Below are 22605 nucleotides of genomic sequence, written 5' to 3'. Positions count from 1 at the left end.
AAAAACAGCAGGGTCTAAACAACATGAATTTGCAAGCTTTCCTTTCATGTTCTCATCAGTCAACTTCTACTAAAAATAGCATTGTCTCTACCACCTCCCCTCTACCTCACTGATCACTCCTTCCATCCAGGAGATCTGGGTTGCTTTTGACACGCTCACAAAATCAAAAGCTGAGACTAGCCAGTACTGAAGTCATGTTTAAAACCTCAAAGTCTGAAGTTGATTATAAAAAAGAGGCCCCAGTTTTTCTGAAAGATGGTAGCAAGGTTAAAATAAGTGCATGTGGGGGCGCCTGGGTGGCTCAGTCGGTTAAGCGTCCGACTTCAGCTCAGGTCACGATCTCACGGTCCGTGAGTTCGAGCCCCGCGTCGGGCTCTGGGCTGATGGCCCAGAGCCTGAAGCCTGCTTCCGATTCTGTGTCTCCCTCTCTCTCTGCCCCTCCCCCATTCATGCTCTGTCTCTCTCTGTCTCAAAAATAAATAAAAGTTAAAAAAACAAAATTAAAAAAAAAAAAGTGCATGTGCCACTTGAAAGCAATGGCAATTATTATGTGCCTGGTCTATGATGCATTGCAGGTCACAGTGATTCTAAAGTATGAGGAGACTATTAGCACTGCTTCAGTGACCAGATATTTTTTCTTCCCCCTCTCCTAACTGATTTTCCGGATTACTTTTGGAGATGAGATTCAGGCCCAGTTAGGGCACAGGGTGGGCTAGTCCTCTGTGACACTCTCTTGTCAGTGGTGCTTGTTAGAGAGACGGCTAATGCCACCTGATACATGTATTATTCAAAACTAGGGTTCAAGGTGTGGCCTGTGGTCTTTTAAGGTCAACATCATCACTAAGTCCCCAGAGATCAACATTATCTCAGAGAAGCGCCAAAGAGAAGAAGATGGAAAGAGGTTGGCTCCATGAACACGGATTCTTCCTTTGTCTCATTCTCCACCTGCTGCTTCAAGGTAAGAAGGGACAAGAACAAGAACAAAGCAAACATACAACTTCTAAGAAACAGACCAACCAGACTAATTTTTATTATTCCTAGATAGTCAATGTCTGGATGTTCATCCAGGTAAAAATGAAAACTCAAGACACTGATAGCTTTGTACCTCTTTGTAAGATCCTTCTGTCCCTATGTTTCTATTGGGCCTCTTCTCTTTTCTCATGTCTTTCTCTTTCCAGGCATATAATCTAACCACATGGTTTCTGAGTATCAACTAATGTTAAAAAGAAGAAGATTCTTTCTCAGCTCTCTTGAATCAAATTAAATGGAACAGAGAAAATTCTAAAGGGAAGAAGGTGATGAGAAGGTCTGTCATGAAAAAGGGAAATATTTTTAGTAAAATTTTTCAGTGTAGATTATTTTTCTCATTCATTATTGAAAACGAATGATGAGGGAGTACCTGGGTGGCTCAGTCCATTAAGCATTTGACTTTGGCTCAGGTCATGATCTCACAGCTTATGAGTTTGAGCCCCGCATCAGGCTTTCGGCTGTCAGCACAGAGCCTGCTTTGGATCCTCTGTCTTCTCTCTGCCCCTCCCCCTTCTGGTTCTCTCTCTCTCCCTCTCTCTCTCTCTCACTCATTCTCTCTCTCAAAATAAATAAACTAGAAAAAATGAACGATAAGGGTTAGTACAATATCAGAGATAGATATGAATAGGCTCTACCAGAAGATGTTATCACATAATTCTCTATTTCTGCATCACAAAGTAGTTCTAACCCTAGAAAAGGGTTAGGTGTAAGATGGGAATCAAGGAACTCTCTTTAAGGTAGTCTCACTGGTGATAACCACTGTGTTTTAGACGAGAACAATCACAGCACATAGTAGAGATACAGTAAATCCTTATTAACTTGAAAAACTGAGTTCCTTCCTTAGGGTCCCACGTACCTCCTACTACCTACCTGATTATTGCCTTCATCATTAATTTATGATTATCTATGCGCATTAATATAGTGAGGAGAACTGTGATTGCAAATATTGTCACTGACATCACCCAGATGGCTCAAGGACAGAGATGAGCAATGGAAGGACACTGAGTGAAGGTGGAGAAGTTTGTGGTGAGATTCAGCAGGACACTGAAAAGTGGTGGTCAAGGCTGAGTTTGCCTACATGTTTGGAAAAATTTTGCATGTGGACAGAAACAAAGGAATTGAGGATGGAGCCCTGACTCAGCTCACCTCATCAACTTCCACCATTTGCCTACCAGCCCAGCCCACACTCCCTGGTCCAGGAAGGAGGAGCTCACATACTTCTCCCATGCCCCCTGTTTTCTTTGTGCAGAAATGCTACCTAGCCCCCAGCCCTGACACTCTTCTTACAGGGTCTCTGCTCTCTTCAGGAAGAGGAGACACATTCACCATCAATTGCTCAGGCTTTGACCGGCATGGAGTGGATCCTGTCGCCTTCCAAGCAGTGTTTGACAGAAAGGCCTTCCGTCCAGTCATCAACTATAGCATCCCCACTCGTGTCAACATCTCCTTCACTATGTCAGCCATTGTGGAAGTGGTGAGTCCTGGCTCAACATTGCAATGTGCAATGGCAAGTGGCAAGCGGTGGTGGGTTCCTCACTTGATTTTTGTAAAATGAAAATCTCATTCCATGAGGTGGGAAGATATGACAGGGCATGCTTCAGTGACATCATAGCAGGTAAAATCTGTCCCTTTTCGGACTATTCCATAAGAAACATGACCCCAATTTACTTTTATACTGCCTTTTTTTAAAACTATGTTTTCCATGTACTCTGGAGTATTTGACCTACATTTTTCAGTGGTTTATGATTAAAAATCATAATTGTGACATAGAACAGCCATGGAAATGAGAAAGAGGTGGATGGTGGCATTGGACTTGACTTCATGGAGGCAATGATCCCAGGTGAAAATTGTTTTTTCAGGACGCACAACTTCAACTGATGACATCTTTCCTATGGCTAAACATGGTATGATAGACTTTTTCCCCTTTACTGTGGTACCTCCCTTTTCCCACTGCTGGGTCCAACTTTGCATTTTACAATGGATAAAGCTTAGAATACCCACAAATTAGACAAATTCAAATGGAAGCAGACCAACAATGAAAACACAAAATTTCCTGATTATTCTGTCAGCTTGGGGCATAGGGAGAAGGTAGCATAAACCAAGGTCATGGAAGATGATACCTAAGTGGCTCCATCCCAGGGACTCCAAAGTTGAGGTCAAGGTCTCCCTTGAAAGAATCAAGGGAGAAGTAGAAGAAAGACTTTGTTAGTGCACTGTGATATCTGTCACCAGAGAGGAGGTAGGAGAGTGAAGAAATGAGAGAAAAAGGAAATACAAAGTGCAAGAGACAGAGTGTGACTAAAACAAGTTCCCACCCTATTGGTCTCACACCATGTTTTCCTATAGTTCTGGTACAATCCATTCATCACATGGAACCCAGAGGAATGTGGGGGCATCAGGAAGATCAGCATAGCAGCTGAGAATCTTTGGCTTCCGGATATCTTCATCGAGGAGTTGTGAGTATCCGCACTGAGAAAACAGCAGGAAGGAAATGCTATCTCCAAGGAATGAGATGATATAACCAATAGGGGGCACATAAAGACTCAGTTTAGAAGGAGCAGTGTCTGAATTGAGTTTATAAAACCCCCAGAACACAGTGACAGGTGGAAGGGGGAAGTCAGGTGAGTGGGGTTAGAGCACAGGAATGGTGTGATCTGAGAGAGAAAGAAGGCCAAGACTGATAGAGAGCTCACAGTACCCACCTTCCCATTCTTCTCACATACAGTATGGATATGGATCAGACAGCTACAGGTCTCATGGTTTATGTCAACAGTGAAGGTCTCATCAAATATGATAAGCCAATGCGGGTGGTCAGCATCTGTAACCTGGACATCTTCTATTTCCCCTTTGATGAACAGAACTGCACACTCACCTTCAGCTCATTCATCTACACAGGTAAGTGAGACTCTGTATAGTAGCTGATTGAGAGGCAGAGAAAGTGTTTTGAGAAAGAAGAGGCCAGGAAGCTGGGAATGGTGAGGGGATTTCCCCTAAAGGGGCGTGGAAGCTAAGTGGTAAGAAATGCAAGTCTGGGTAAGGGGTTTGGGAACATTTGGGAGGCTGAGTTGTCTGGGTCTCTTTTGCAGTGGAGAACATGCTCCTGGGCATGGAGAAGAAAGTGCAGGAGATTTCGAACACATCACAGGACCTCATTCGGAGCAAGGGGGAGTGGGTACTTCTGGATATCCACCAGAGAATGATGAAGATGACTGTGGGCACCAACCAGTATGACCAAATCATTTTCTATGTGAGCTCAGGGGCCATGGCTGTGATCTTCTCTAAGATGCATAACTTATGTCCTCCACCAGAATGTAAGCTCTCCCGCTAGAAAGTAAGCTCCGTGAGGGTGGATATGTTTATCACTTTTTTCACTGATAAATTTCCACTACCTAGGACAGTACCTGGCACTCAGTAAATATTGATTGAATAAATCCTCCTTGGGGAAAAAAACAAAGGTCCTATGGCAGTGACTCATAGTGAGAGTGAGCTTTCCATCTCCCATGGCTATCAGAACTCTATGGAAGGCAAGGGTTTTTAAGTTTATTTTTAAAAAAAGATGGTGTAAAAGTTATGAAACACTGTCTTAGGGATATTATGCTTTCAAATCTTGGTGACCTCAAAATTATCTGCCACTGTCTTGCCTTCCCTCCACTGGTTTTGAATGGACACCAGCAGAGTCACTAGCGATTAGACCTTGATGAGAAAGCAAGCAGAAATACAGAGATAAAAAGCACATGATACCTAAGAATCTGGTCCCACAGTCCTGCTAAGAGCACATTGGTAGGGCTAAAAGTGGAAGTGGAGAAAGTTGACACCTTGGGTCAAGAAGGAATGAGATACATTTCAGTGGTAGGCAGCATGGCAGAATCAAACTCTGGAAAGGCAGACAGTGGTGATTAAGATGACTTTGTTGAAAGACAGGACAGTGAAAGGGACTTGAGGCAACATTTCCTTCCTAGACAGTGTGGTCTGGGACATATCTTAACTCTTGCTCTTAACTGGCTCAGCAGCCTCCCAGCCTACTCCTCACTTGCGCCCCTCTCTCCTTCCCCCAGGTTGCCATCAGGCGCAGGCCCAGACTCTATGTTATAAACCTTCTGGTGCCCAGTGGCTTTCTGGTTGCCATTGATGCCCTCAGCTTCTACCTGCCAATAGAAAGTGAGAATCGTGCCCCATTCAAGATGACACTTCTGCTGGGCTACAACGTCTTCCTGCTCATGATGAATGACTTACTCCCTGCAACTGGCACCCCCCTCATCAGTATGGTCCCCTCCTCCATCAGGAGAATGAAAGCAAAGTGGGCGTGGGGTAGGGAGACAGACCAGTGGAACCTGGTCAGAAAAGGGATCCTGGAAAAGGACCCTCTGGGGAAAGAGGAAACACAAAGTCCTAGGAGGTACCTCTGGCCCTTACATTGACCCATCTTCCCTCCAGGTGTCTACTTTGCCCTGTGTCTGTCCCTGATGGTGGTCAGCCTACTAGAGACCATCTTCATCACCTACCTGTTGCACCTGGCCACCACCCAGCCCCCACCCATGCCTCAGTGGCTCCATTCTCTCCTTCTCTACTGTACCAGCCCAACAAAATGCTGCCCCACTGCACCCCAGAAGGGAAATAAGGGCCTAGGCCTCACCCCCACCCATCTGCCTGGTAAGGGGAGTCAGCACTGCCCACACATTCTCTTTCCACACCTCCACTCCTCTGCTCCTGCCTCCTTCCCTGTTCCCTTCACTCCCCAGGTAAACTTCATGGCCCATGGCTAAGTCTCTATCTCTGTAGGTGTGAAGGAGCCTGTGGAGTTGGTGGGGAAGGTGCCAGGTCCCAGAGAGGCAGAGTTAAATGGGTGCCCTGGGTCAACAAGGGCCCAACAAGAATATGAGGCTCAGAAGCGGCACTTGGTCAACCTGTGGATAGAGTTCAGCCACATGATGGACACCCTGCTCTTCCGCCTCTACCTGCTCTTCATGGCCACCTCCATCATCACAGTCATTGTCCTCTGGAACACCTAGGCAAATGCCCATCTGCAAGCTCCAGTCTGGAGCTTCTCTTGCCTCTGGAAACCATCCAAGCTCCCATGTGTGTCCAAGTCCCAGCCTCACAGGCCTGGCAACCACCTTGTTTTCTGCTCAATCCTTCTGTCCGGTTTCAGACCAGACCTGGATGATTGCCTATGCCTCCCAGGATTAGGTCCTTGCTCCTGCACTCCATCAGCTTCCGTCAGCACTCCCATAAGTGATGGCTGCCTGCCTCATCAGGATTCAAGTTCCTGGAATACTTTCTTGATTTGAATCATCCCCAATAAACCCCTTTGCAGAAAGCATTGGCTCTTCCCTACCTTATATTACAGTGTCAGAAATCTTGGATTGAGAGTCTTCTTGCAGAAACTACTCATTAACAAAGTAAAAAGGATTTTATAAGACTATTACGCAACTTAGGAAAGTGAGGAGAGGGGAGAGAAGGGCTCAAAACCCATTACAAGGAATTATAAGAAAATAGAGCTAAATCTCCTAAATCCAATTTTCCGATTTAAGCTTTAGAAATTAATAATGTGCCAGAATCAGGCATCTCTTACTTAAAGAGTGAAACATTTCATCACAGCCTGACATATGACTCATTCATCCTTAAGCATCTAGATGTTAACGTAATCCTGAATTACCGTTAACTGTCTGCACTGTAATCAAAGTTGACTGCCCTTAATCATGCAAAGGAAAGAGCAGAAGCCAAGGAAAGCACATTTGAAAATGGCATCTGCCTTACTTGAGAATAACACAAATGCCCCCATATGAACTGGAAAATTCCCCTTCCTGGAACTTGCCTTCTGATTTTGCAAGTGTTTGTCTTTTGGCCCATCTCTCCCACTAGCTGTCTGGGGGAGGTAGAGGTTCCATGGAGCCGTGACATGATTTGTTGGACACCCCAGGTTCAGAAAAGCACAAATGTGAGAGCAAATTAATTACAACTCATACAAAGTCTTTTATTTTTAGCAATCATTTCTTTTCTTTTGTCTCTTCTACTACTTTCTATTGTAAGCCTAAGAGATTAATGGTGGTCTTTACTGAACAATATTTCCCTGGTTCCTCCTCTCCACTGCTCTTCCTCAAACTTCTTTGGCTCCCTCTGGTCACTGTAGATGCCTAAAGAGTGGCAAGACCACCAATGCTCACTAGAAAGGTTGCTGTTGGTGGTGCAGGCCAGGGTCCTTCCCCAGTGTTTGCTGCAGGAGACCAAGCCAGCAGGGGCAGATATCCCCAGCTGAATGCTGAGTCACCAGGACCAGATATCACTTGTTCTTTCCTTGCAGTCTCCTTCCACAAGGACTCAGACAGGAGTTCATGAGAATCTGGGGGCACTGAGGCAGAAACACCCTGCTAAACTACAAATCACTCCTTGCACATGCCCATGGTCTTCTAACTCAAGTTGTGTTCCTTAATTCTCCTTTTCTTTTCTCTGCATTTTTCTTTTCCAGAAAGGTCTTCGGTTTCTCAGCTTCTAGGGCCCTGTCAAGCACCTCCTCACCAACACCAATCTTCCGGGAATGTCCAAAACCTAGCATCTACACAATCTAGGCTCATATCAGGAGCCCTGACATTCACCTAAATAAATTAGTGTATCTGTTATTATCTCTGCAACTCCTCAACTCACAGCTTGCTACAATGTGGGGCCTTAGAAAGGATGCAGTATACTAATAATAATACCAACACTTATTAAGTTATGAATATGTGGCAGGCACTCTCCTAAGTGTCTTAGATAAATAACCACATTTAATCCTTACAGTATCTCTATGAAGTGGGAACTGTAGATCCACAAACCCTTGGAGTCAAATGCGTTTTGGAAGTTAGAATTTTTCAGATTTTAAAAAGGAAATATTTATGCACATACTGTATGGGGCAGGGGGCAGCACCCTGAAATCAAACACATTACTATTTCTGCAGTGAGATCTATGAATATTCATAGTAGGGAGCAGAAACAAAACCGTGGATAGACTCTCATCAGTCCAGGTCATCTTTTGCCACCAAATAATTTGTGAAAAATCATTTGTTTTTCAAAGTTCTTTAAGTTTTAGTACTGTGGTTTTGTATTATTATCCCCATTTTATAGATTCAAATAAAAGGGATAAAATAAATGAAGCAAATGAAGCACAGAGAGGTGAAGGGACAGCCACTGAGTGGGCTCCCAGTGTTCTGGGCTAGTTACATGAGAGTTCTGTGGGGCAGCTGACTCCAGACACCAGCCTCTCAGCTCCTGCCACACTGCCCTCCAAACTGAGGAAGAGGGGCACCTGGGTGGCTCAGTTAGTTGAGCATCTGACTCTTGATTTCAGCTCAGGTCATGATCCCAGGGTCATGGGATGGAGTCCCGTGTCAGGCTAACACCTTAGGAGAATTAGAACAGAAAAAGCAAGGCTCTGATCAGGGTCCCAAAGACAAACTTTCTTTTACATTTCTTTTAACTCCCTCCCTCAGCCTTCCCCACTCCTCCTCTCTCCCCTCCACCCCCTCCACAGCCGGCCAAGTTCACTACTTGCACTTTTTCCACTCCTTTCTGTAGCATGCATTTCCCCAGATCTCACCTGGGAAATCCACCTTCCCTTTGTATTCTCTATGGATTTAGATTTTTGCTGCTGATACATATTCTATGATATTTTTTTGGATATCTACTCCTATGCCTTATTCCAGGATAGTCATCTCACCTGGAAACTCATCCTTGACTTTGCTAAACAGCCCATTTACCCAGCTTTTGCAAAGTTCTGAAATTCTTTAAGATCAATTTGTGGCATTTTGATTTTCCCACCCATCTTCATGGTACATATTATTCTGCTTATTTTCTTCACGTGCTTTCTAACACATAACTTTATGTTTTATTTGAATAGAAGATACACAATTTATTTTTTTTGAAATGTGAATTAGGAGGCTAGATCTCTTTTCAGCAAGAGAAGGCATGATATGGTGATTTTATCTTCTCCACAAGCAAAATATGAACACACGATATTAATACACAAACGATAATCATGAGGAACCTTAAAACCAGAACTCTACCAGAAAATTTACAGATATGGTTTCTGCCTTTCTATTCCACCTATAACAGAATCCTATAGGCACGCTTAGTGCTAATGACTTTCCTCTTGTTATGGAGCAATCCACTGAAAGGCTTTGCAAGGTAACTTAGAAAAATTTAGGAAAATCTTTAGAAAAATCTGATGATAGGCAACTGTTCCTGCTTGGGCTATCTTGCATCTGATGGCTTGTGTCTGGATGATCACTCTTCACCTTGGCCATTCACCTGCAGTGCTACCTGTGGTTCTTCCACGCATTTGTGCTCACTCCCTTTTTCTCTAAACTATTAGAAGCAGTGTTTCTCCAACTTTTATACATTTTCTCTTGGCTCCACATTAACCTGACATTAAAATTTATTATCTCCTTACTATCTTTGCTCTCTCTCCTCTTCCTTCAGGTCTACTCTAGGATGTGAAGTCACAGACTTCATTTCAAGCCCATCCTTTTCCTCCTCTCCAATTTCTGATCCTCCCTTTGGTAACCTCTCTTATTGGGTCACTCATTAGTACTGCTTCTTCCAAATGGCAAGTACGAAAATAGTATAGCAGAGAGACTTTGGAATCTGGCAACCTTGGGTTCTAATCTGACTGCATTACTTGTTGGATAAAACCTTATACAAGTGGCTTCACCCTTTATGTTTAAATTCCATTTGTGTTGCTGAGCTAACAGCACAGATGAAATTATTTTTTAAAATATGGATTTAAAAATCATTTACAAGCTTACAGAAACTAGAAAACCAAACGTGACGCACCAGAGAACATCTATTTATCATGCAGACTGAGAGTGTGCAAAATCGACTTGTGGGTGAGAGGCAGTAGACATAAAGAATTACTGACTTTCTAGTTCAACCCACTCATTTTTTAGGTGAGAAAAATGAAGTGGAGGAAAAGGAAGTGGTAAGTGTGGGGTTGTCAGACTTTAAGAGAGCCCAGGATCAGAGCCTGAACCTGTCAAAGGTGAATGCTTGTCCATGGGACTCTTTTCCTAGGTGCATTTCAGAGTCCCAGGACCTTCCTTCTCTTCTGCTTCAGGCATCATACCCAGCCTGACCCCCAGCTAGTGACCCACTCTGCAGTTTGGATGTTTCAACTGCCTCTGTACTCCTGGATCCTTAGCTTTGGCCAATGGCCTCTGTGTGTGACTGCCATCCATCAGTGCTGCAAAACAATGGCCCTCATTTCCCCCTTCCACCATTTAATTCTGCCCTTGCCAGGTTACAGCTATATTCCCAAACCAGATGAGTGGGACCATGCAGCATGATCCTACTTGGAATAAGTTAAGGAGAAAGTTATTGGTGTCTGTGACTTGCAAAGTTACAGCTCCTGTCCCCACTGTTTACCTCTGAATCCAAGCATTGTCTAGGCCTAGGGATTTCACTTGTGGGAAACTAGGGTCCTAATAATCCAGGCCATAAGACTTCCAAGCTATGGAGTAATAAAAAGAGCAAGGAAAGAACAATGGAATCAAACCTGGGTTTGAATCTGGATTCTACCTATTTCTACCTGGTTGGACATTGAGCAAGATATTTTGACCTTTTGCACCTCAGTTTTCTAATCTGTAAAATGGGAGAAATTCCACTGACCTCATAAAGCAGTTGTGAGGATAAGAATACTAGGTGGCTCTGTTGGTTAAGCGTCCAACTCTTGATTTCAGCTCAGGTTTCTCACAGTTTGTGAAATCAAGCCCCGCATCAGGCTCTGTGCTGACAGCATGGAGCCTGCTTGGGATTCTCTCTCTCCCTCTCTCTCTCTGCCCCTTCCCCACTTGCACTCATGCTCTCTCTCTCAAAACAAATACATAAACATTAAAAAAAAAAAAAGACTATAAGTAAAGTGTCTAACACCAGTGTAGGGCACATGACACAAACTCAATAAATAGTCATTCTGGTTAGACCTTTATTGGAAACTTAGAGGGGGGCAGTCAGAAATAAAAGGCTGGGCCCTGGCTCCAGCCCTCTGTATCCGACCTGCTACTTTCACCAACCCCCATCTCTACCATACTGCATCCAAGATGGAACCCACACCTTAGCTACACCATGGGAGCAGCAAGTAACTTCTCTGATTTGGCCTCAGGATCCCCATTAGGTTCCCAACCACCTTTCTTACATCTGTCCAAGGTTTGTGTGTCTCTCTCCATCCATAGTGAACTGATGGGCCAGATATTTAACTAACATTTATTGATTGCTAACTACTATATGCCACACACTGGGCAGAGTTGGGGAGTGTGGTGGGGAGAAGGACAAGATGTGCTTTCTGCTTTCCAGGAGGTTATAGAGCAGGAGAGGAGATGCCTGCTCTATCTCTCCTGCCTCTATCATATCCACTTCCTAGAAGCCAAACCTACTTTTAAGTCAACCTATATATTTAGGTCCAGTTTTTCAGCCAACCTTGATAAAAGCAAGGTGCACAATTGTCATCAGCTGTCTTTCATTAAGGCTTAAAGTTAACCCTCATTTCCTAGACCCAAGGTCTGGTAGCCCAGCCTCCCTGTGGAACTAAGGTGTACTTGAAAGACCTTCACTCTTAGCCATTCCAGGAGCCCAGTGCCCCACAGGTGTGTCTATAGACACAGTAATACTTTGGTCCTACATGGCATCATGACCCAATCCTCTGGCCAAGTTTCTAAAACAGGGAAGAAATGCCTTACAGAGCTAGTGGGGCTGAAGCACTGCAGATATTTCAAACCTTAGACAGAAAATATCTCTCTCCTGTGCTTTCCTACTTTGGGCCCCTTGGTCATTCCTGTCTTCCTCAGCACTTTCTATTTAGGGCTGTCATGATCTTCCATCTAAACAAGGTTTCTTTTGTACTCTAGGTCTGATCCTTTCCCCTTTCTGCAAGAAAAAAAAAAAATTTCCAAGTCTTTCTGGAAATGTAACTAAGATACTTAATATAACAATGCTCCAATTTATTCATTCGGTCCAATTGTGTTTTCTATAGAGATGTCACATAAGACATAATATTGATACATGCCATTAATATTGATGTTATCGGAGATTACTAGTTTATGATAATGTATAACACTACTGACAACACAAAGACATTAAAAAGGCTATGCTACCTTAATTTTATAACTTCTATTATCATGAAATCAATGCACAAAGTAAAAAATGTATAGAAAACTTGGTTTAGGTAAAATGAATCAGAAAGGCAGAGAGATTGAAAGGAGGAAATCTAGTTAGGGGCTGTTGGAAAAATATAGACCACAGATGATGAGGACATGAACAGAGCTTTATAATTTGATGCTTGCAGTTACCTCTAATGAATACATAACCAAATCACTATATATTGTCACCTTTCCAAATCTGCAAATTCCCTGGCCTTAAAAGAATTTAATTCTTACTTCCCCAGCCCACACCCTCTCACTAAGGCAAGTTATTTTATTATTGATCTCAGCACAGAGCTGTCAAACAGGTGCTTTGCCCTTAGTCTTGGCTTACCTTCCTCCCTGCCTGGAGCCCGGAAGGCATACCTGCACAAGGGCAAAACAGGACACTCTGCTGTGACCTCTCTGGCCACAGCCTCTCACCAGGAAGTGGTCACCTGCCATACACATTATTCAAAACCAGGAACCAAGGTGTGGTCTGAGCTCCTTTAAGCTCAAGGGTTTGGGGGCTCCTGGTGAGTCCCCAGAGAAGAGTCCAGAAGAAGAGAATGGAAGGGGGGTGGCCTGCTGGGGGGGGATTCCTCCTCTACCTCACTGTCAACCTTCTGCTTCCAGGTAAGATGGGACAACAAGAGAAGACCAGAGTGGTTCTGAAGGACATCTAGAAACTTCTCTGCAGCACTTGGAGGACATTCAGAATTAACATGTTAAATATTTCTTCCCTAATATCTGTGTCTTGAGTGTGTGTATTTGTGTGTGTGTGTGTGTGTGTGTGTGTATCAGATAGAAAGACATTTTGCTGATCAGTATACACTGACTTCTCTATTCCTGTCTGCATAGGGATCTGCCAAACTGTCCCACTTCACCACCTTCCAATTACACCTTTTCACCCACTTCCGATGCCCCTCCCCCTACACCCTCATCCCACTCTTCTTGTCTTCTTCCCTTGACTTAGTATCTGTGAGAAGGGTAGCCACTGATTTTAAACATGTCATCAAGGAGTAGGTAAAACACTGAGGAAAGGTAGGAATCAATCTGAGGTAGGAGTAGATAATTTGCTTCCATGAGGGAATATTTGTTCCTAGCCTGGATATATACCTTAAATATTATGAAAAGAGATGGAGTTGTAGAGGAGCAAGCAGAGCAAAAGATCATACAAAGCTGGAAATGGGGCTAAGACTCTGCTCAGGTACTACCAAGATGGCTCCCTGGTCATGGCCAAAACACAACACCTACACAGGCCTCACTATACTATTGGCATATGGTACAAGCTCAGTGATATTGCCTAGTTATCCCAATGCTGGAAATAAAACCCAAGATATCTGAGGTCACTAAATCTGAGAAGGAAAAATAAATGCATAGCACCAAGGTACATACCCATTCAGAATACCTACTACATGTTATCCATATCTACCTAGGAAGTACATTTATTTACTTCCCTTATTTTTTTTGACAAATCAGTTCTTGGCTTCAGTAAACAGAAGTCCCTGAGAATGAGGAAAATACATTATAGCAGATTTCTAAGTGACCCAGATGACAAGTGTTAGGACGGTGCTGAGAGTTGCTACTAGGTAGACCCAAGAAGCCTGTGACATACATTTGAGGACTTGTTGAAGTGAGACCAAGTTTGCATATAGATTTGGGCAGATTTTGCATGAGGATGAAACAATAGGAATGAGAATAGAGCCCTGACTCAGCTTACCACACCAACTTCCACCATTTGCCTACTTGACCAGCCCATCCTCTCTGGCCTGGCAGGAAGGGCTTTGGCCTTGGGAAATCTTGGCCCAGGGAGGAGGGCTCACCATCCCTCCCAGTATGTCACCTGTTTTCTCTCTGCAGAGAGACTTCAGCCCTGGCAATAGAGGCTCTCTCTTATAGGGTCTCTGCTCACTACAGGAAAAGGTGACACTTTCACCATCAATTGCTCAGGCTTTGACCAGCATGGGGTGGATCCTGCTGCCTTCCAAGCAGTGTTTGACAGAAAGGCCTTCCGTCCAGTCGTCAACGACAGCATCCCCACTCGTGTCAACATCTCCTTCACCCTGTCTGCCATCCTGGAAGTGGTGAGACATGGTCCCCACTTTCCATAGATTCTAATAAGGAACAAGGATTCTCTGCCCTGTCAACCCAACATTGTACTTGCCCAGTGGTGAACATTCAGTCCTCTGAATGGATTCTGTACAAATTAGAGGATTTTCCTATGGGATGGGGAGACATAAAGAATAATGCTACCGTAATATTTTTTCAGGATTTGTTCTTGAGCCCTGTCCTTTCTAGAATGCTCCAGAAAAAAAGAGCGGTCTGTCAATTAAAACTGATTTGTCCCTAGCTATGAGGGGAGACAAGTAAGGAAAAGACAGTCCAGCATCTAGAACTATGCCTGGCCCAATAAATTATTAAATATACGAATATGAGGTGGGCATAGGTCAAGTCTTTTTGTACTAACAACCCTGGATGGGAATTTCTTTACCAGAATGCACAGCTCCAGCTTCTGACGTCATTCCTGTGGATGAATTTGGTAAGGCAGCTTCAACTATCTCCCTCCCAGTTCCATTTATAATTTATAATTATATAATTATATAATTATAATTTATAATTATATAATTATAATTTATAATTTTAAATTTGAGGAGTGACTCAAAGGTTTCCTAGTCCAAACCTCTACTCAATGTATAAATCTTTCTGTGACCAAATAACTCCATCTAGAACTGGACTGGCCTTGGGGACACAAATCTCTCTGGGTAGCTTATGAAGGTGGAAGTGGTGATGCAAGAAAATGGCCAAATGGTTACAGGCCAATATATTGGTGTGCTCCTGGGACCAAGGAATTTTAGCCTATATTTAAGGTCTGCCTGGAAAAAAGGCCACTACAGGGGACTGTACCAGTGACACTTGGCTATATGACGAGGGGGGATACAGGCTGTGGTCATTAGGGACACAAGTGGGAGAAAGAGGATCAGAGCTCAAGGAAGAATAGTAGGGGCAGGAGAGGCTGATTGCATAAGCTCCACCATTGCTCACCTGTTTCCTGGCTCACTGCCCTGGCTACAGATGTGGGACAATGCCTTCATCAGCTGGAACCCAGAAGAGTGTGCCAGCATCAATAAACTCACTGTATCAGCTGAAAACCTGTGGCTCCCAGACATCTTCATTGTGGAATCGTGCGTATCTGGGCTGGGGAAAGCCAGTAGGAAGCCCATCTGCAAAAAACAGCCTAGGGGTAGTGCAAGGCACAGGGACATCAAAAGAGTCAGACGGGGCACAGTGTCAATTAATTGACTCCCACAAAACACTATAAGGAGTACGAGAGACAAGATAGAGTGACAGTAGAGAAAGAACCCAACTGGAGAGCATAGGAGAGGAAGACTTGGGAAGGGAAACAAAACTAATGAAGGCACCACAGCACCCTCTCCCTCCCTCTCACAAGCAGCATGGATGTGGATCGAGCACCTCCAGGTCTCACTGTATTCGTCAGCAGTGAAGGTCAAATGACCTACGACCGGCCAGTGCGGGTGACCAGCATCTGTAATCTAGACATCTTCTACTTCCCTTTCGACCAACAGAACTGCACCTTCACCTTCAGCTCCTTCCTCTATACAGGTGAGCAAGACATGTGTTGGTTGTTATTCAAGATTTGGGGAAGATATTTAAGTGGTATAGGCATGATTAGAGAAGGTTTTAGATCAGTGTTTCTCAACTGTGGCCACCCACTAAACCTTTTTAAAAATACCAATGACTATGCATCACTCCAGAGATTCCAATTTAATTGTTCCAGGTGGGGCGCCAGGTACTGTTAGTTCTTATATGTCATCAGCTGATGTTAATGTGCAGACAGGATTAAGAATTACTGCTTTAGGGGTGCCTGGTGGTTCAGTCAGCTAAGTGTCTGACTTTGGCTCAAGTCATGACCTCATGGTTCATGAGTTCAAGCCCCATATCGGCCTCTGTGTTGACAACCTGCTTCAGATTTTGTGTCTCCCTCTCTCTGTCCCTCCCCCACTCGACTCTGTGTCTCTCTTAAAAACAAATAAACATTCAAAAAATTAAAAAAAAAAAAGAATTACTGCTTTAATTCCTCAATGAAGTTTATAAAAAAGAACTACAGGGGTGCCTCGCTGGCTGAGTCAGAAGAGCATGCAACTCTTGATCTCCAAATTGTGAGTTCAAGCCCCACGTTGGGTGTAGAGATTACTAAAAAATAATAATAATAAACTTAGGCGGTGCCTGGGTAGCTCGGTTAAGCATCCAAATTCAGCTCAGTTCATGATCTCATGGTTCATGGGTTCAAGCCCTGCGTCAGGCTCTGTGCTGACAGCTTGGAGGCTGGAGCCTGCTTAGGATTCTGTGTCTCCCTCTCTCTCTGCCCCTCCCCCGCACACGCTCTGCCTCTCTCCCTGTCTCTCAAAATAAATAAACATTAAAAACTAAAAATAAAAAAAAAGAATTACTGCTTGATATCTTGGATGGCCCTTGTGCCAAATGAGGTTCATCTGACCCTGAGCTACTGCACCTCCACAATTTTTAGCTGAAACCTTTTATTTTTTTATTTTTTAAAAATGTTTATTTCTTTACTTTGAGTGAGAGAGCAAGAGCACACACAAGTGGGGGAAGGGCAGAGAGAGGGAGAGAGAGTCTTAAGCAGGCTCCACACTGTCAGTGCAGAGCCTGACGAGGGGGGAGATCATGACCTGAGCCGAAATCAAGAGTCAGACCCTAACCAACTGAGCCACCCAGGCACCCGTAGCTAAAACCTTTTAATTTTGAGAGCTAACACACTTTACCAGTAAACACATTGAATGCCACCAGGTGTCATGTGGCAGATTTAGATAAATTAATCATTATAATGGGCATGCATGTAATTATAAAAAGGTTGAGCTGTTCATGTTTGATTCCACCAAAACAACATCATAAAACTGGGGAATGGAGAAGGGAAATAGGAATGATTGCAGAAGTTCTTGACTCATGTTTGAGTCATATCCAACATTCCCATAACAACTTTGACTCATTCTTGTTTTCAACCAAAAAGAAAAAAAAATCAATGCTGCAGCCTGCACACCCATGAACTGTGGTCCTGTAATCCATTTTTGAGAAAACTTGGATGCCTTACCTTAAAGGAACAGAGAGGAAAATTTGTTGAAGAAGCTCAACAGGAGAGGAATTGAGTCTGGGGGCAGGAAGCTGGGAGAACTTCTGGACCAAACTGCCTTTGGCCTCCCTTGCAGTGGACAGCATGCTACTGGGCATGGACAAGGAAGTGTGGGAGATAACAGATACATCTCGCAACCTCATCCAGACCCAGGGAGAGTGGGAGCTCCTGGGCATCAACAAAGCCACCCCAAAGATGTTGGTGGGCAGCAACCTATATGACCAGATCATGTTCTATGTAAGTCCAGGGGCCCCTGTTTGACTTCTGATCCCAGTTGCTCTTTGATTTTCCTCTTAATCTAAGGCACTTTAGAATGTAAAAAAGAATTCCCGGGGGGTTAAGCACCTATTCCCCACTCCACCCTCTATCCTAACTGCCCTGAAGAATGATCCCCAGGGCTCCCCCCCACCCCACCTCTTCCCATCACCTCTTTCCCCTCCCCACCCTGCAGAGAGGAGGCTGGGCTTGGCTGTAACAAGCTCTACTGCTCAGAATGGAGCAGCCACCTCTGTGATGGTCCAAAGGGCCCTACTTGTCCCTAGATGTCTACAATTGTTGTGTTCCCAGCAGGTTGGACATATTTACAAGTGAAAATTAGACAACAAAGTGGGTACTTCTGTAGAGGGCACAATTAAATGCATGTGGTACCTAAAGTGATCCTCCCACAGCCAGCCTCAACACATCAGCAAGGATTAGATAGTCAAATATACAAGTCGAGCTCTCTGACATCAGTTTATTTGCCACATTCTCCACAAATCCTCCCCACAGGTGGCCATCAGGCGCAGGCCCAGCCTCTACATCATAAACCTTCTGGTGCCCAGTGGCTTTCTGGTTGCCATTGATGCCCTCAGCTTCTACCTGCCGGCAGAAAGTGAGACTCGTGCCCCATTCAAGATAACACTTCTGCTGGGCTACAACGTCTTCCTGCTCATGATGAATGACTTACTCCCTGCAACTGGCACCCCTCTCATCAGTATGGTCCCTCCCACTTTCCAGGGAAGCAAAGGCAGCAGGGCACAGGGAGGGAAACAGGAGAACTGCTGCCTCTCCACTTAAGGAGGGAAGGGGTTCTGAGGAAAGATTGGATTTGGAGAGTATTAAGACAAGTGTAGAAAAGAATCTGCCCTAGTTTACTTAGAATTTGCTTTGTCCTAAGGTGTCTACTTTGCCCTGTGTCTGTCCCTGATGGTGATCAGCCTGCTAGAAACCATCTTCATCATCCACCTGTCGCACATGGCTACCACACAGCCCCCACCTATGCCTTGGTGGCTCCACTCTCTGCTCCTCAACTGTGCAAGCCCAAGGAAGTGCTGCACCACTGCACCTGGGAAGGGAAATAAGGGCTTCGGCCTCACCCTCACCCACCTGCACGGTAAGGGGAGTCAGCACCGCCTACACTTTCTCTTCCCACACCTCCACTCTTTTACTCTTTCTTTCCTCCCTGCCTCCCTTGCTCCCCAGGTGAACTCCATGGCCCATGGCTGGGTCTCTGTCTCTCTGTAGGTATGAAGAAGCCCGTGGAGTTAGTGGAGAAGGTGCCAGGTGCCAGAGGGACAGGGTTAAATGGGTGTCCTGGGTCAACAAGGGCTCAACAGGAAGATGAGGCTCAGAAGCAGCACTTGGTCGACCTGTGGGTGCAGTTCAGCCACATGATGGACACCCTGCTCTTCCGCCTCTACCTGCTCTTCACGGCCACCTCCATCATCACAGTCATCGTCCTCTGGAACACCTAGGCAGGCATGCATATCCACTTGTCCCTGCAAACCACAGCCTGGAGTTTCTCTTGGTCTTAGAGCCAGCCAGTCCTGGGCCCCATTCCTGATCTTAGCCACTTAACCCCAGTGACTACCATGTCCCCATCTATACTCCCCAAACTCCAACACAACTGTACCAAGCAGGTTCAGAATAGCCCCAAACAATTTCCTGATTTCTCGTATGTCATTCCCACACACTTTAAGAGTTCCTTAGCCACACATAACTTCTGACTCTCTTATCAGTGGAGCTGAGGGTCAGCAGAGTCTCTCCTTGATTGTCCCCCAAACGCAACTTTTCAGGAAGCACTGGCTCCTCAGTACATTTGTAATAGGTCCACAAACACTGGGACGTAGAGTCCTCTTGCAGAGGACTTGATAGTTCACTTAAACAGCTGTAATCTGATTTGATTTGAAGACACTTTCAGAATTTGAAAAGAAAGAAAAGGTCAAGTCTCATTTGTAAAAAGTTACTATAAAATATTTACAACAGGAAAATGTTTCTTGTATCAACTACTTTCACTTCACTTGCCTTCTCTCTCATTCCTGAAATTGCTTTTTGAAATAAATTATATATTGTGTCCTTTTTCCCCCCCTCTGAATTCACAAAATCAGAGAGGGCCTTCTGAAAATATACGTTTGGAGGAGGGCTGGGAAGACTAAGGGTTCAGGTTAGGAGCGCCTGGGTAGCTAGTTGGTTAAGTGTCTGACTCTTCATTTTTGCTAGGTCATGAACTCACAGTTCGTGGAATAGAGCTGTGGGGTATGGAGACTGATTAAAGCTTCCTTCTGCCTCTCTCTCTCTGTCTCTCTCTCAAAACAAAACAAAACAAAACAGAACAAAAAAACCCCAAGGGGGTGGTTCAATTATCCTATAGCCACATAATTAGTTGTTTTGTAGCCATTTAAAGTAAGAAGGTAGATCTATGCTCATACCATAGAAACAGGACCATGATATATAAAGTGGGAAAAACAAGTTATTACACATAATTTCTGTTAAAAAAAAAAAAGGAGGGCTGGAGAGAAGGGCAGAGAAAAAGGTATGGATGGCTAGAGACCAAAACATCATAAGCAAACTTTGTCTTGGATTAGGGAATTAGAAGTGTTTACTATTTTCTTTTATATCTTCATTTGTGTTTCCTTTTAAGTTTATTTATTTTGAAAGACAGAGTGTGTGCATGCACTCACATGAACAAGTGGAGGAGGGGAAATGATAGGGGGGGAGAAAGAGAGAATCCCAAGCAGGCTCCACGCTGTCAGTGCGAAGTCCAATGTGGGGCTCAAACTCACAAACTGAGAGATCATGGCCTGAGCCAAAGTCAGACGCTTAACTGACTGAGTTACCCAGGTACCCTTTCATCTGTGTTTTCTTAATTGTTTTCAATGAGCATATATTATTTCTACTATCCAAAAAAGCCCCAATTAAAAAAAAAATTAATGTTTACTTATTTTTTTTTAATTTTTTTTAACATTTATTTATTTTGAGACAGAGAGAGAGACAGAGCATGAACGGGGGAGGGGCAGAGAGAGAGGGAGACACAGAACCGGAAGCAGGCTCCAGGCTCTGAGCCATCAGCCCAGAGCCCGACGCGGGGCTCGAACCCACGGAACCTGAGATCGTGACCTGAGCTGAAGTCGGACGCTTAACTGACTGAGCCACCCAGGCGCCCCTGTTTACTTATTTTTAAGAGAGACAGAGGCAGAGCACGAGCGTTGTGGGGGGCGGGGAGAAAGAGAGGGACACAGAATCCGAAGCAGGCTCCAGACTCTGAGCTGTCGGTGCAGAGCCGGACACGGGGCTTAAACCCACTAACTGTGAGATCATGACCTGACCTGAAGTCAGACACTTAGCCGACTGAGACACCAGGCACTCCAAGCCCCTATTTTCTTAAGTGCCCCTTACTAATAGTACTTCACACCTTCGTAGGCAGATATGATCCTGGGGAAGATTCTAACAGCTGGCCCTGAGGAGAGACAGAAATTGAAGATGGAGGCAAAAGAATACCAAAGACATATTTCTGAATTATATTCCAATTAGGTGAGGACGTTTCGGAGATTTATTTACATTTCTGCCTCCCCTAAGAGAATGTGTCTTCGTGAAAGTCAGGTACAGTGTCTCATTCATTTTTTTAACTCAGTATCAGGCATTATGCCTGACATACCACAGGTGCTTAACATAGACTTGCTGAATGATTAAACGTATGAGTGAATGCCAGCCAACCAAGAATTAGTATTTTACTACCTCTAGGTGTAATCTCTTTATCCCATCCTGGTATATTTTATTTTTCCATATCTAACGTGGGAAATAAGCTACCCATTGTTAGGCATCAGCTATCTTTGGGTTCTTAGAGACATTAATTAGAGGCACCAGCAGAGACATTTCTGGTGGCAGATTGTCTTGTGTTTCCTTCTTTCCATTACTTCGAACATATTTCTCACTCAGAAACTGTCCTTGACTTTTGTCAATAATGTAAAATGGAGAGTGTCTGCCACATCTTTGAGGAATTTCCAATTTCTTAAGATGACTTTTGCATCATTTCTTTTTCCTTTCCCATATCCACATTGTATTTTTTTTTTAATTTTTTTTTCAACATTTATTTATTTTTGGGACAGAGAGAGACAGAGCATGAACGGGGGAGGGGCAGAGAGAGAGGGAGACACAGAATCGGAAACAGGCTCCAGGCTCTGAGCCATCAGCCCAGAGCCTGACGCGGGGCTCGAACTCATGGACCGCGAGATCGTGACCGGGCTGAAGTCCGGACGCTTAACCGACTGCGCCACCCAGGCGCCCCTCCACATTGTATTTCTTTAGATGTCATTTTGCAATGTTCTTCCACCTCACAGAAATGTGACTTTAGTTTTCAGTGCCAAGACCATTATGATTGACAATATCCTTTGCAAAAGAACATCCTATTCGTATGTTAGAGTTGAGGCGAGACTTGTGGTCTAAAACATGACCTAAAAATGAAGCGAAATATTTTAAGCCAGTACTAGCCTAGACATGCCATCAGGAACGTTAGGAGTATTTCACAATTTCAGACGGGGTGCTTCTGGTTTCTGACATCCTTTCTCCCACTTAAGATATATACAAACAGCAGCCTTTGTGATAATACCTTTATTTCATTTTCCTCCAGTTTCTATTGTAAACCTCTGTTAAGAGTATGCATTGGATGGGGCGCCTGAGGGGCTTAGTCGGTTGAGCTTCCGACTTTGGCTCAGGTCATGATCTCGCCGGCCGTGAGTTTGAGCCCCGCGTCGGGCTCTGTGCTGACAGCTCAGAGCCTGGAGCCTGTTTCAGATTCTGGGTCTCCCTCTCTCTCTGACCCTCCCCCGTTCATGCTCTGTCTCTCTCTGTCTCAAAAATAAATAAACGTTAAAAAAAAAAAAAAGAGTATGCATTGGAAATGTATGAACTGTGTGTAAAAAACAGACCATTGGCCCTAGATTACTACTCACCTCCAATGTTTGATTATGCTTCTAACTTCTCAGATTGTCATTTCTACTAGCAGTATTTTCT

The 22605-nt window shown here is 44.3% G+C and overlaps 2 protein-coding genes across 2 annotated transcripts; both read left to right on the top strand.

Annotated features, from left to right (window-relative positions):
• Nucleotides 1–891: 891 nt before the first annotated feature.
• On the top strand, nt 892–6328 carry HTR3D (5-hydroxytryptamine receptor 3D). Its single transcript, XM_045502798.1, is given in 11 exon segments — nt 892–952; nt 2884–2933; nt 3376–3485; nt 3755–3790; nt 3792–3938; nt 4121–4191; nt 4194–4276; nt 5085–5281; nt 5283–5326; nt 5464–5679; nt 5809–6328. Coding segments are annotated over 11 exon segments (1245 nt in total). The 3' UTR covers nt 6039–6328.
• Nucleotides 6329–12736: 6408 nt separating this feature from the next.
• HTR3C (5-hydroxytryptamine receptor 3C) lies at nt 12737–19264 on the top strand. Its single transcript, XM_045502797.1, has 9 exons — nt 12737–12803; nt 14088–14254; nt 14665–14709; nt 15243–15352; nt 15622–15791; nt 17414–17574; nt 18106–18310; nt 18494–18709; nt 18841–19264. The coding sequence occupies exons 1-9, from the start codon at nt 12737–12739 to the stop codon at nt 19068–19070; spliced, it is 1371 nt and encodes a 456-aa protein (XP_045358753.1). The 3' UTR covers nt 19071–19264.
• Nucleotides 19265–22605: the final 3341 nt, after the last annotated feature.

This window comes from Leopardus geoffroyi, chromosome C2 (assembly GCF_018350155.1).
Source record: "Leopardus geoffroyi isolate Oge1 chromosome C2, O.geoffroyi_Oge1_pat1.0, whole genome shotgun sequence".
Lineage (NCBI taxonomy): Eukaryota > Metazoa > Chordata > Mammalia > Carnivora > Felidae > Leopardus > Leopardus geoffroyi.
This window is presented reverse-complemented; position numbering and strand designations above follow the sequence as displayed.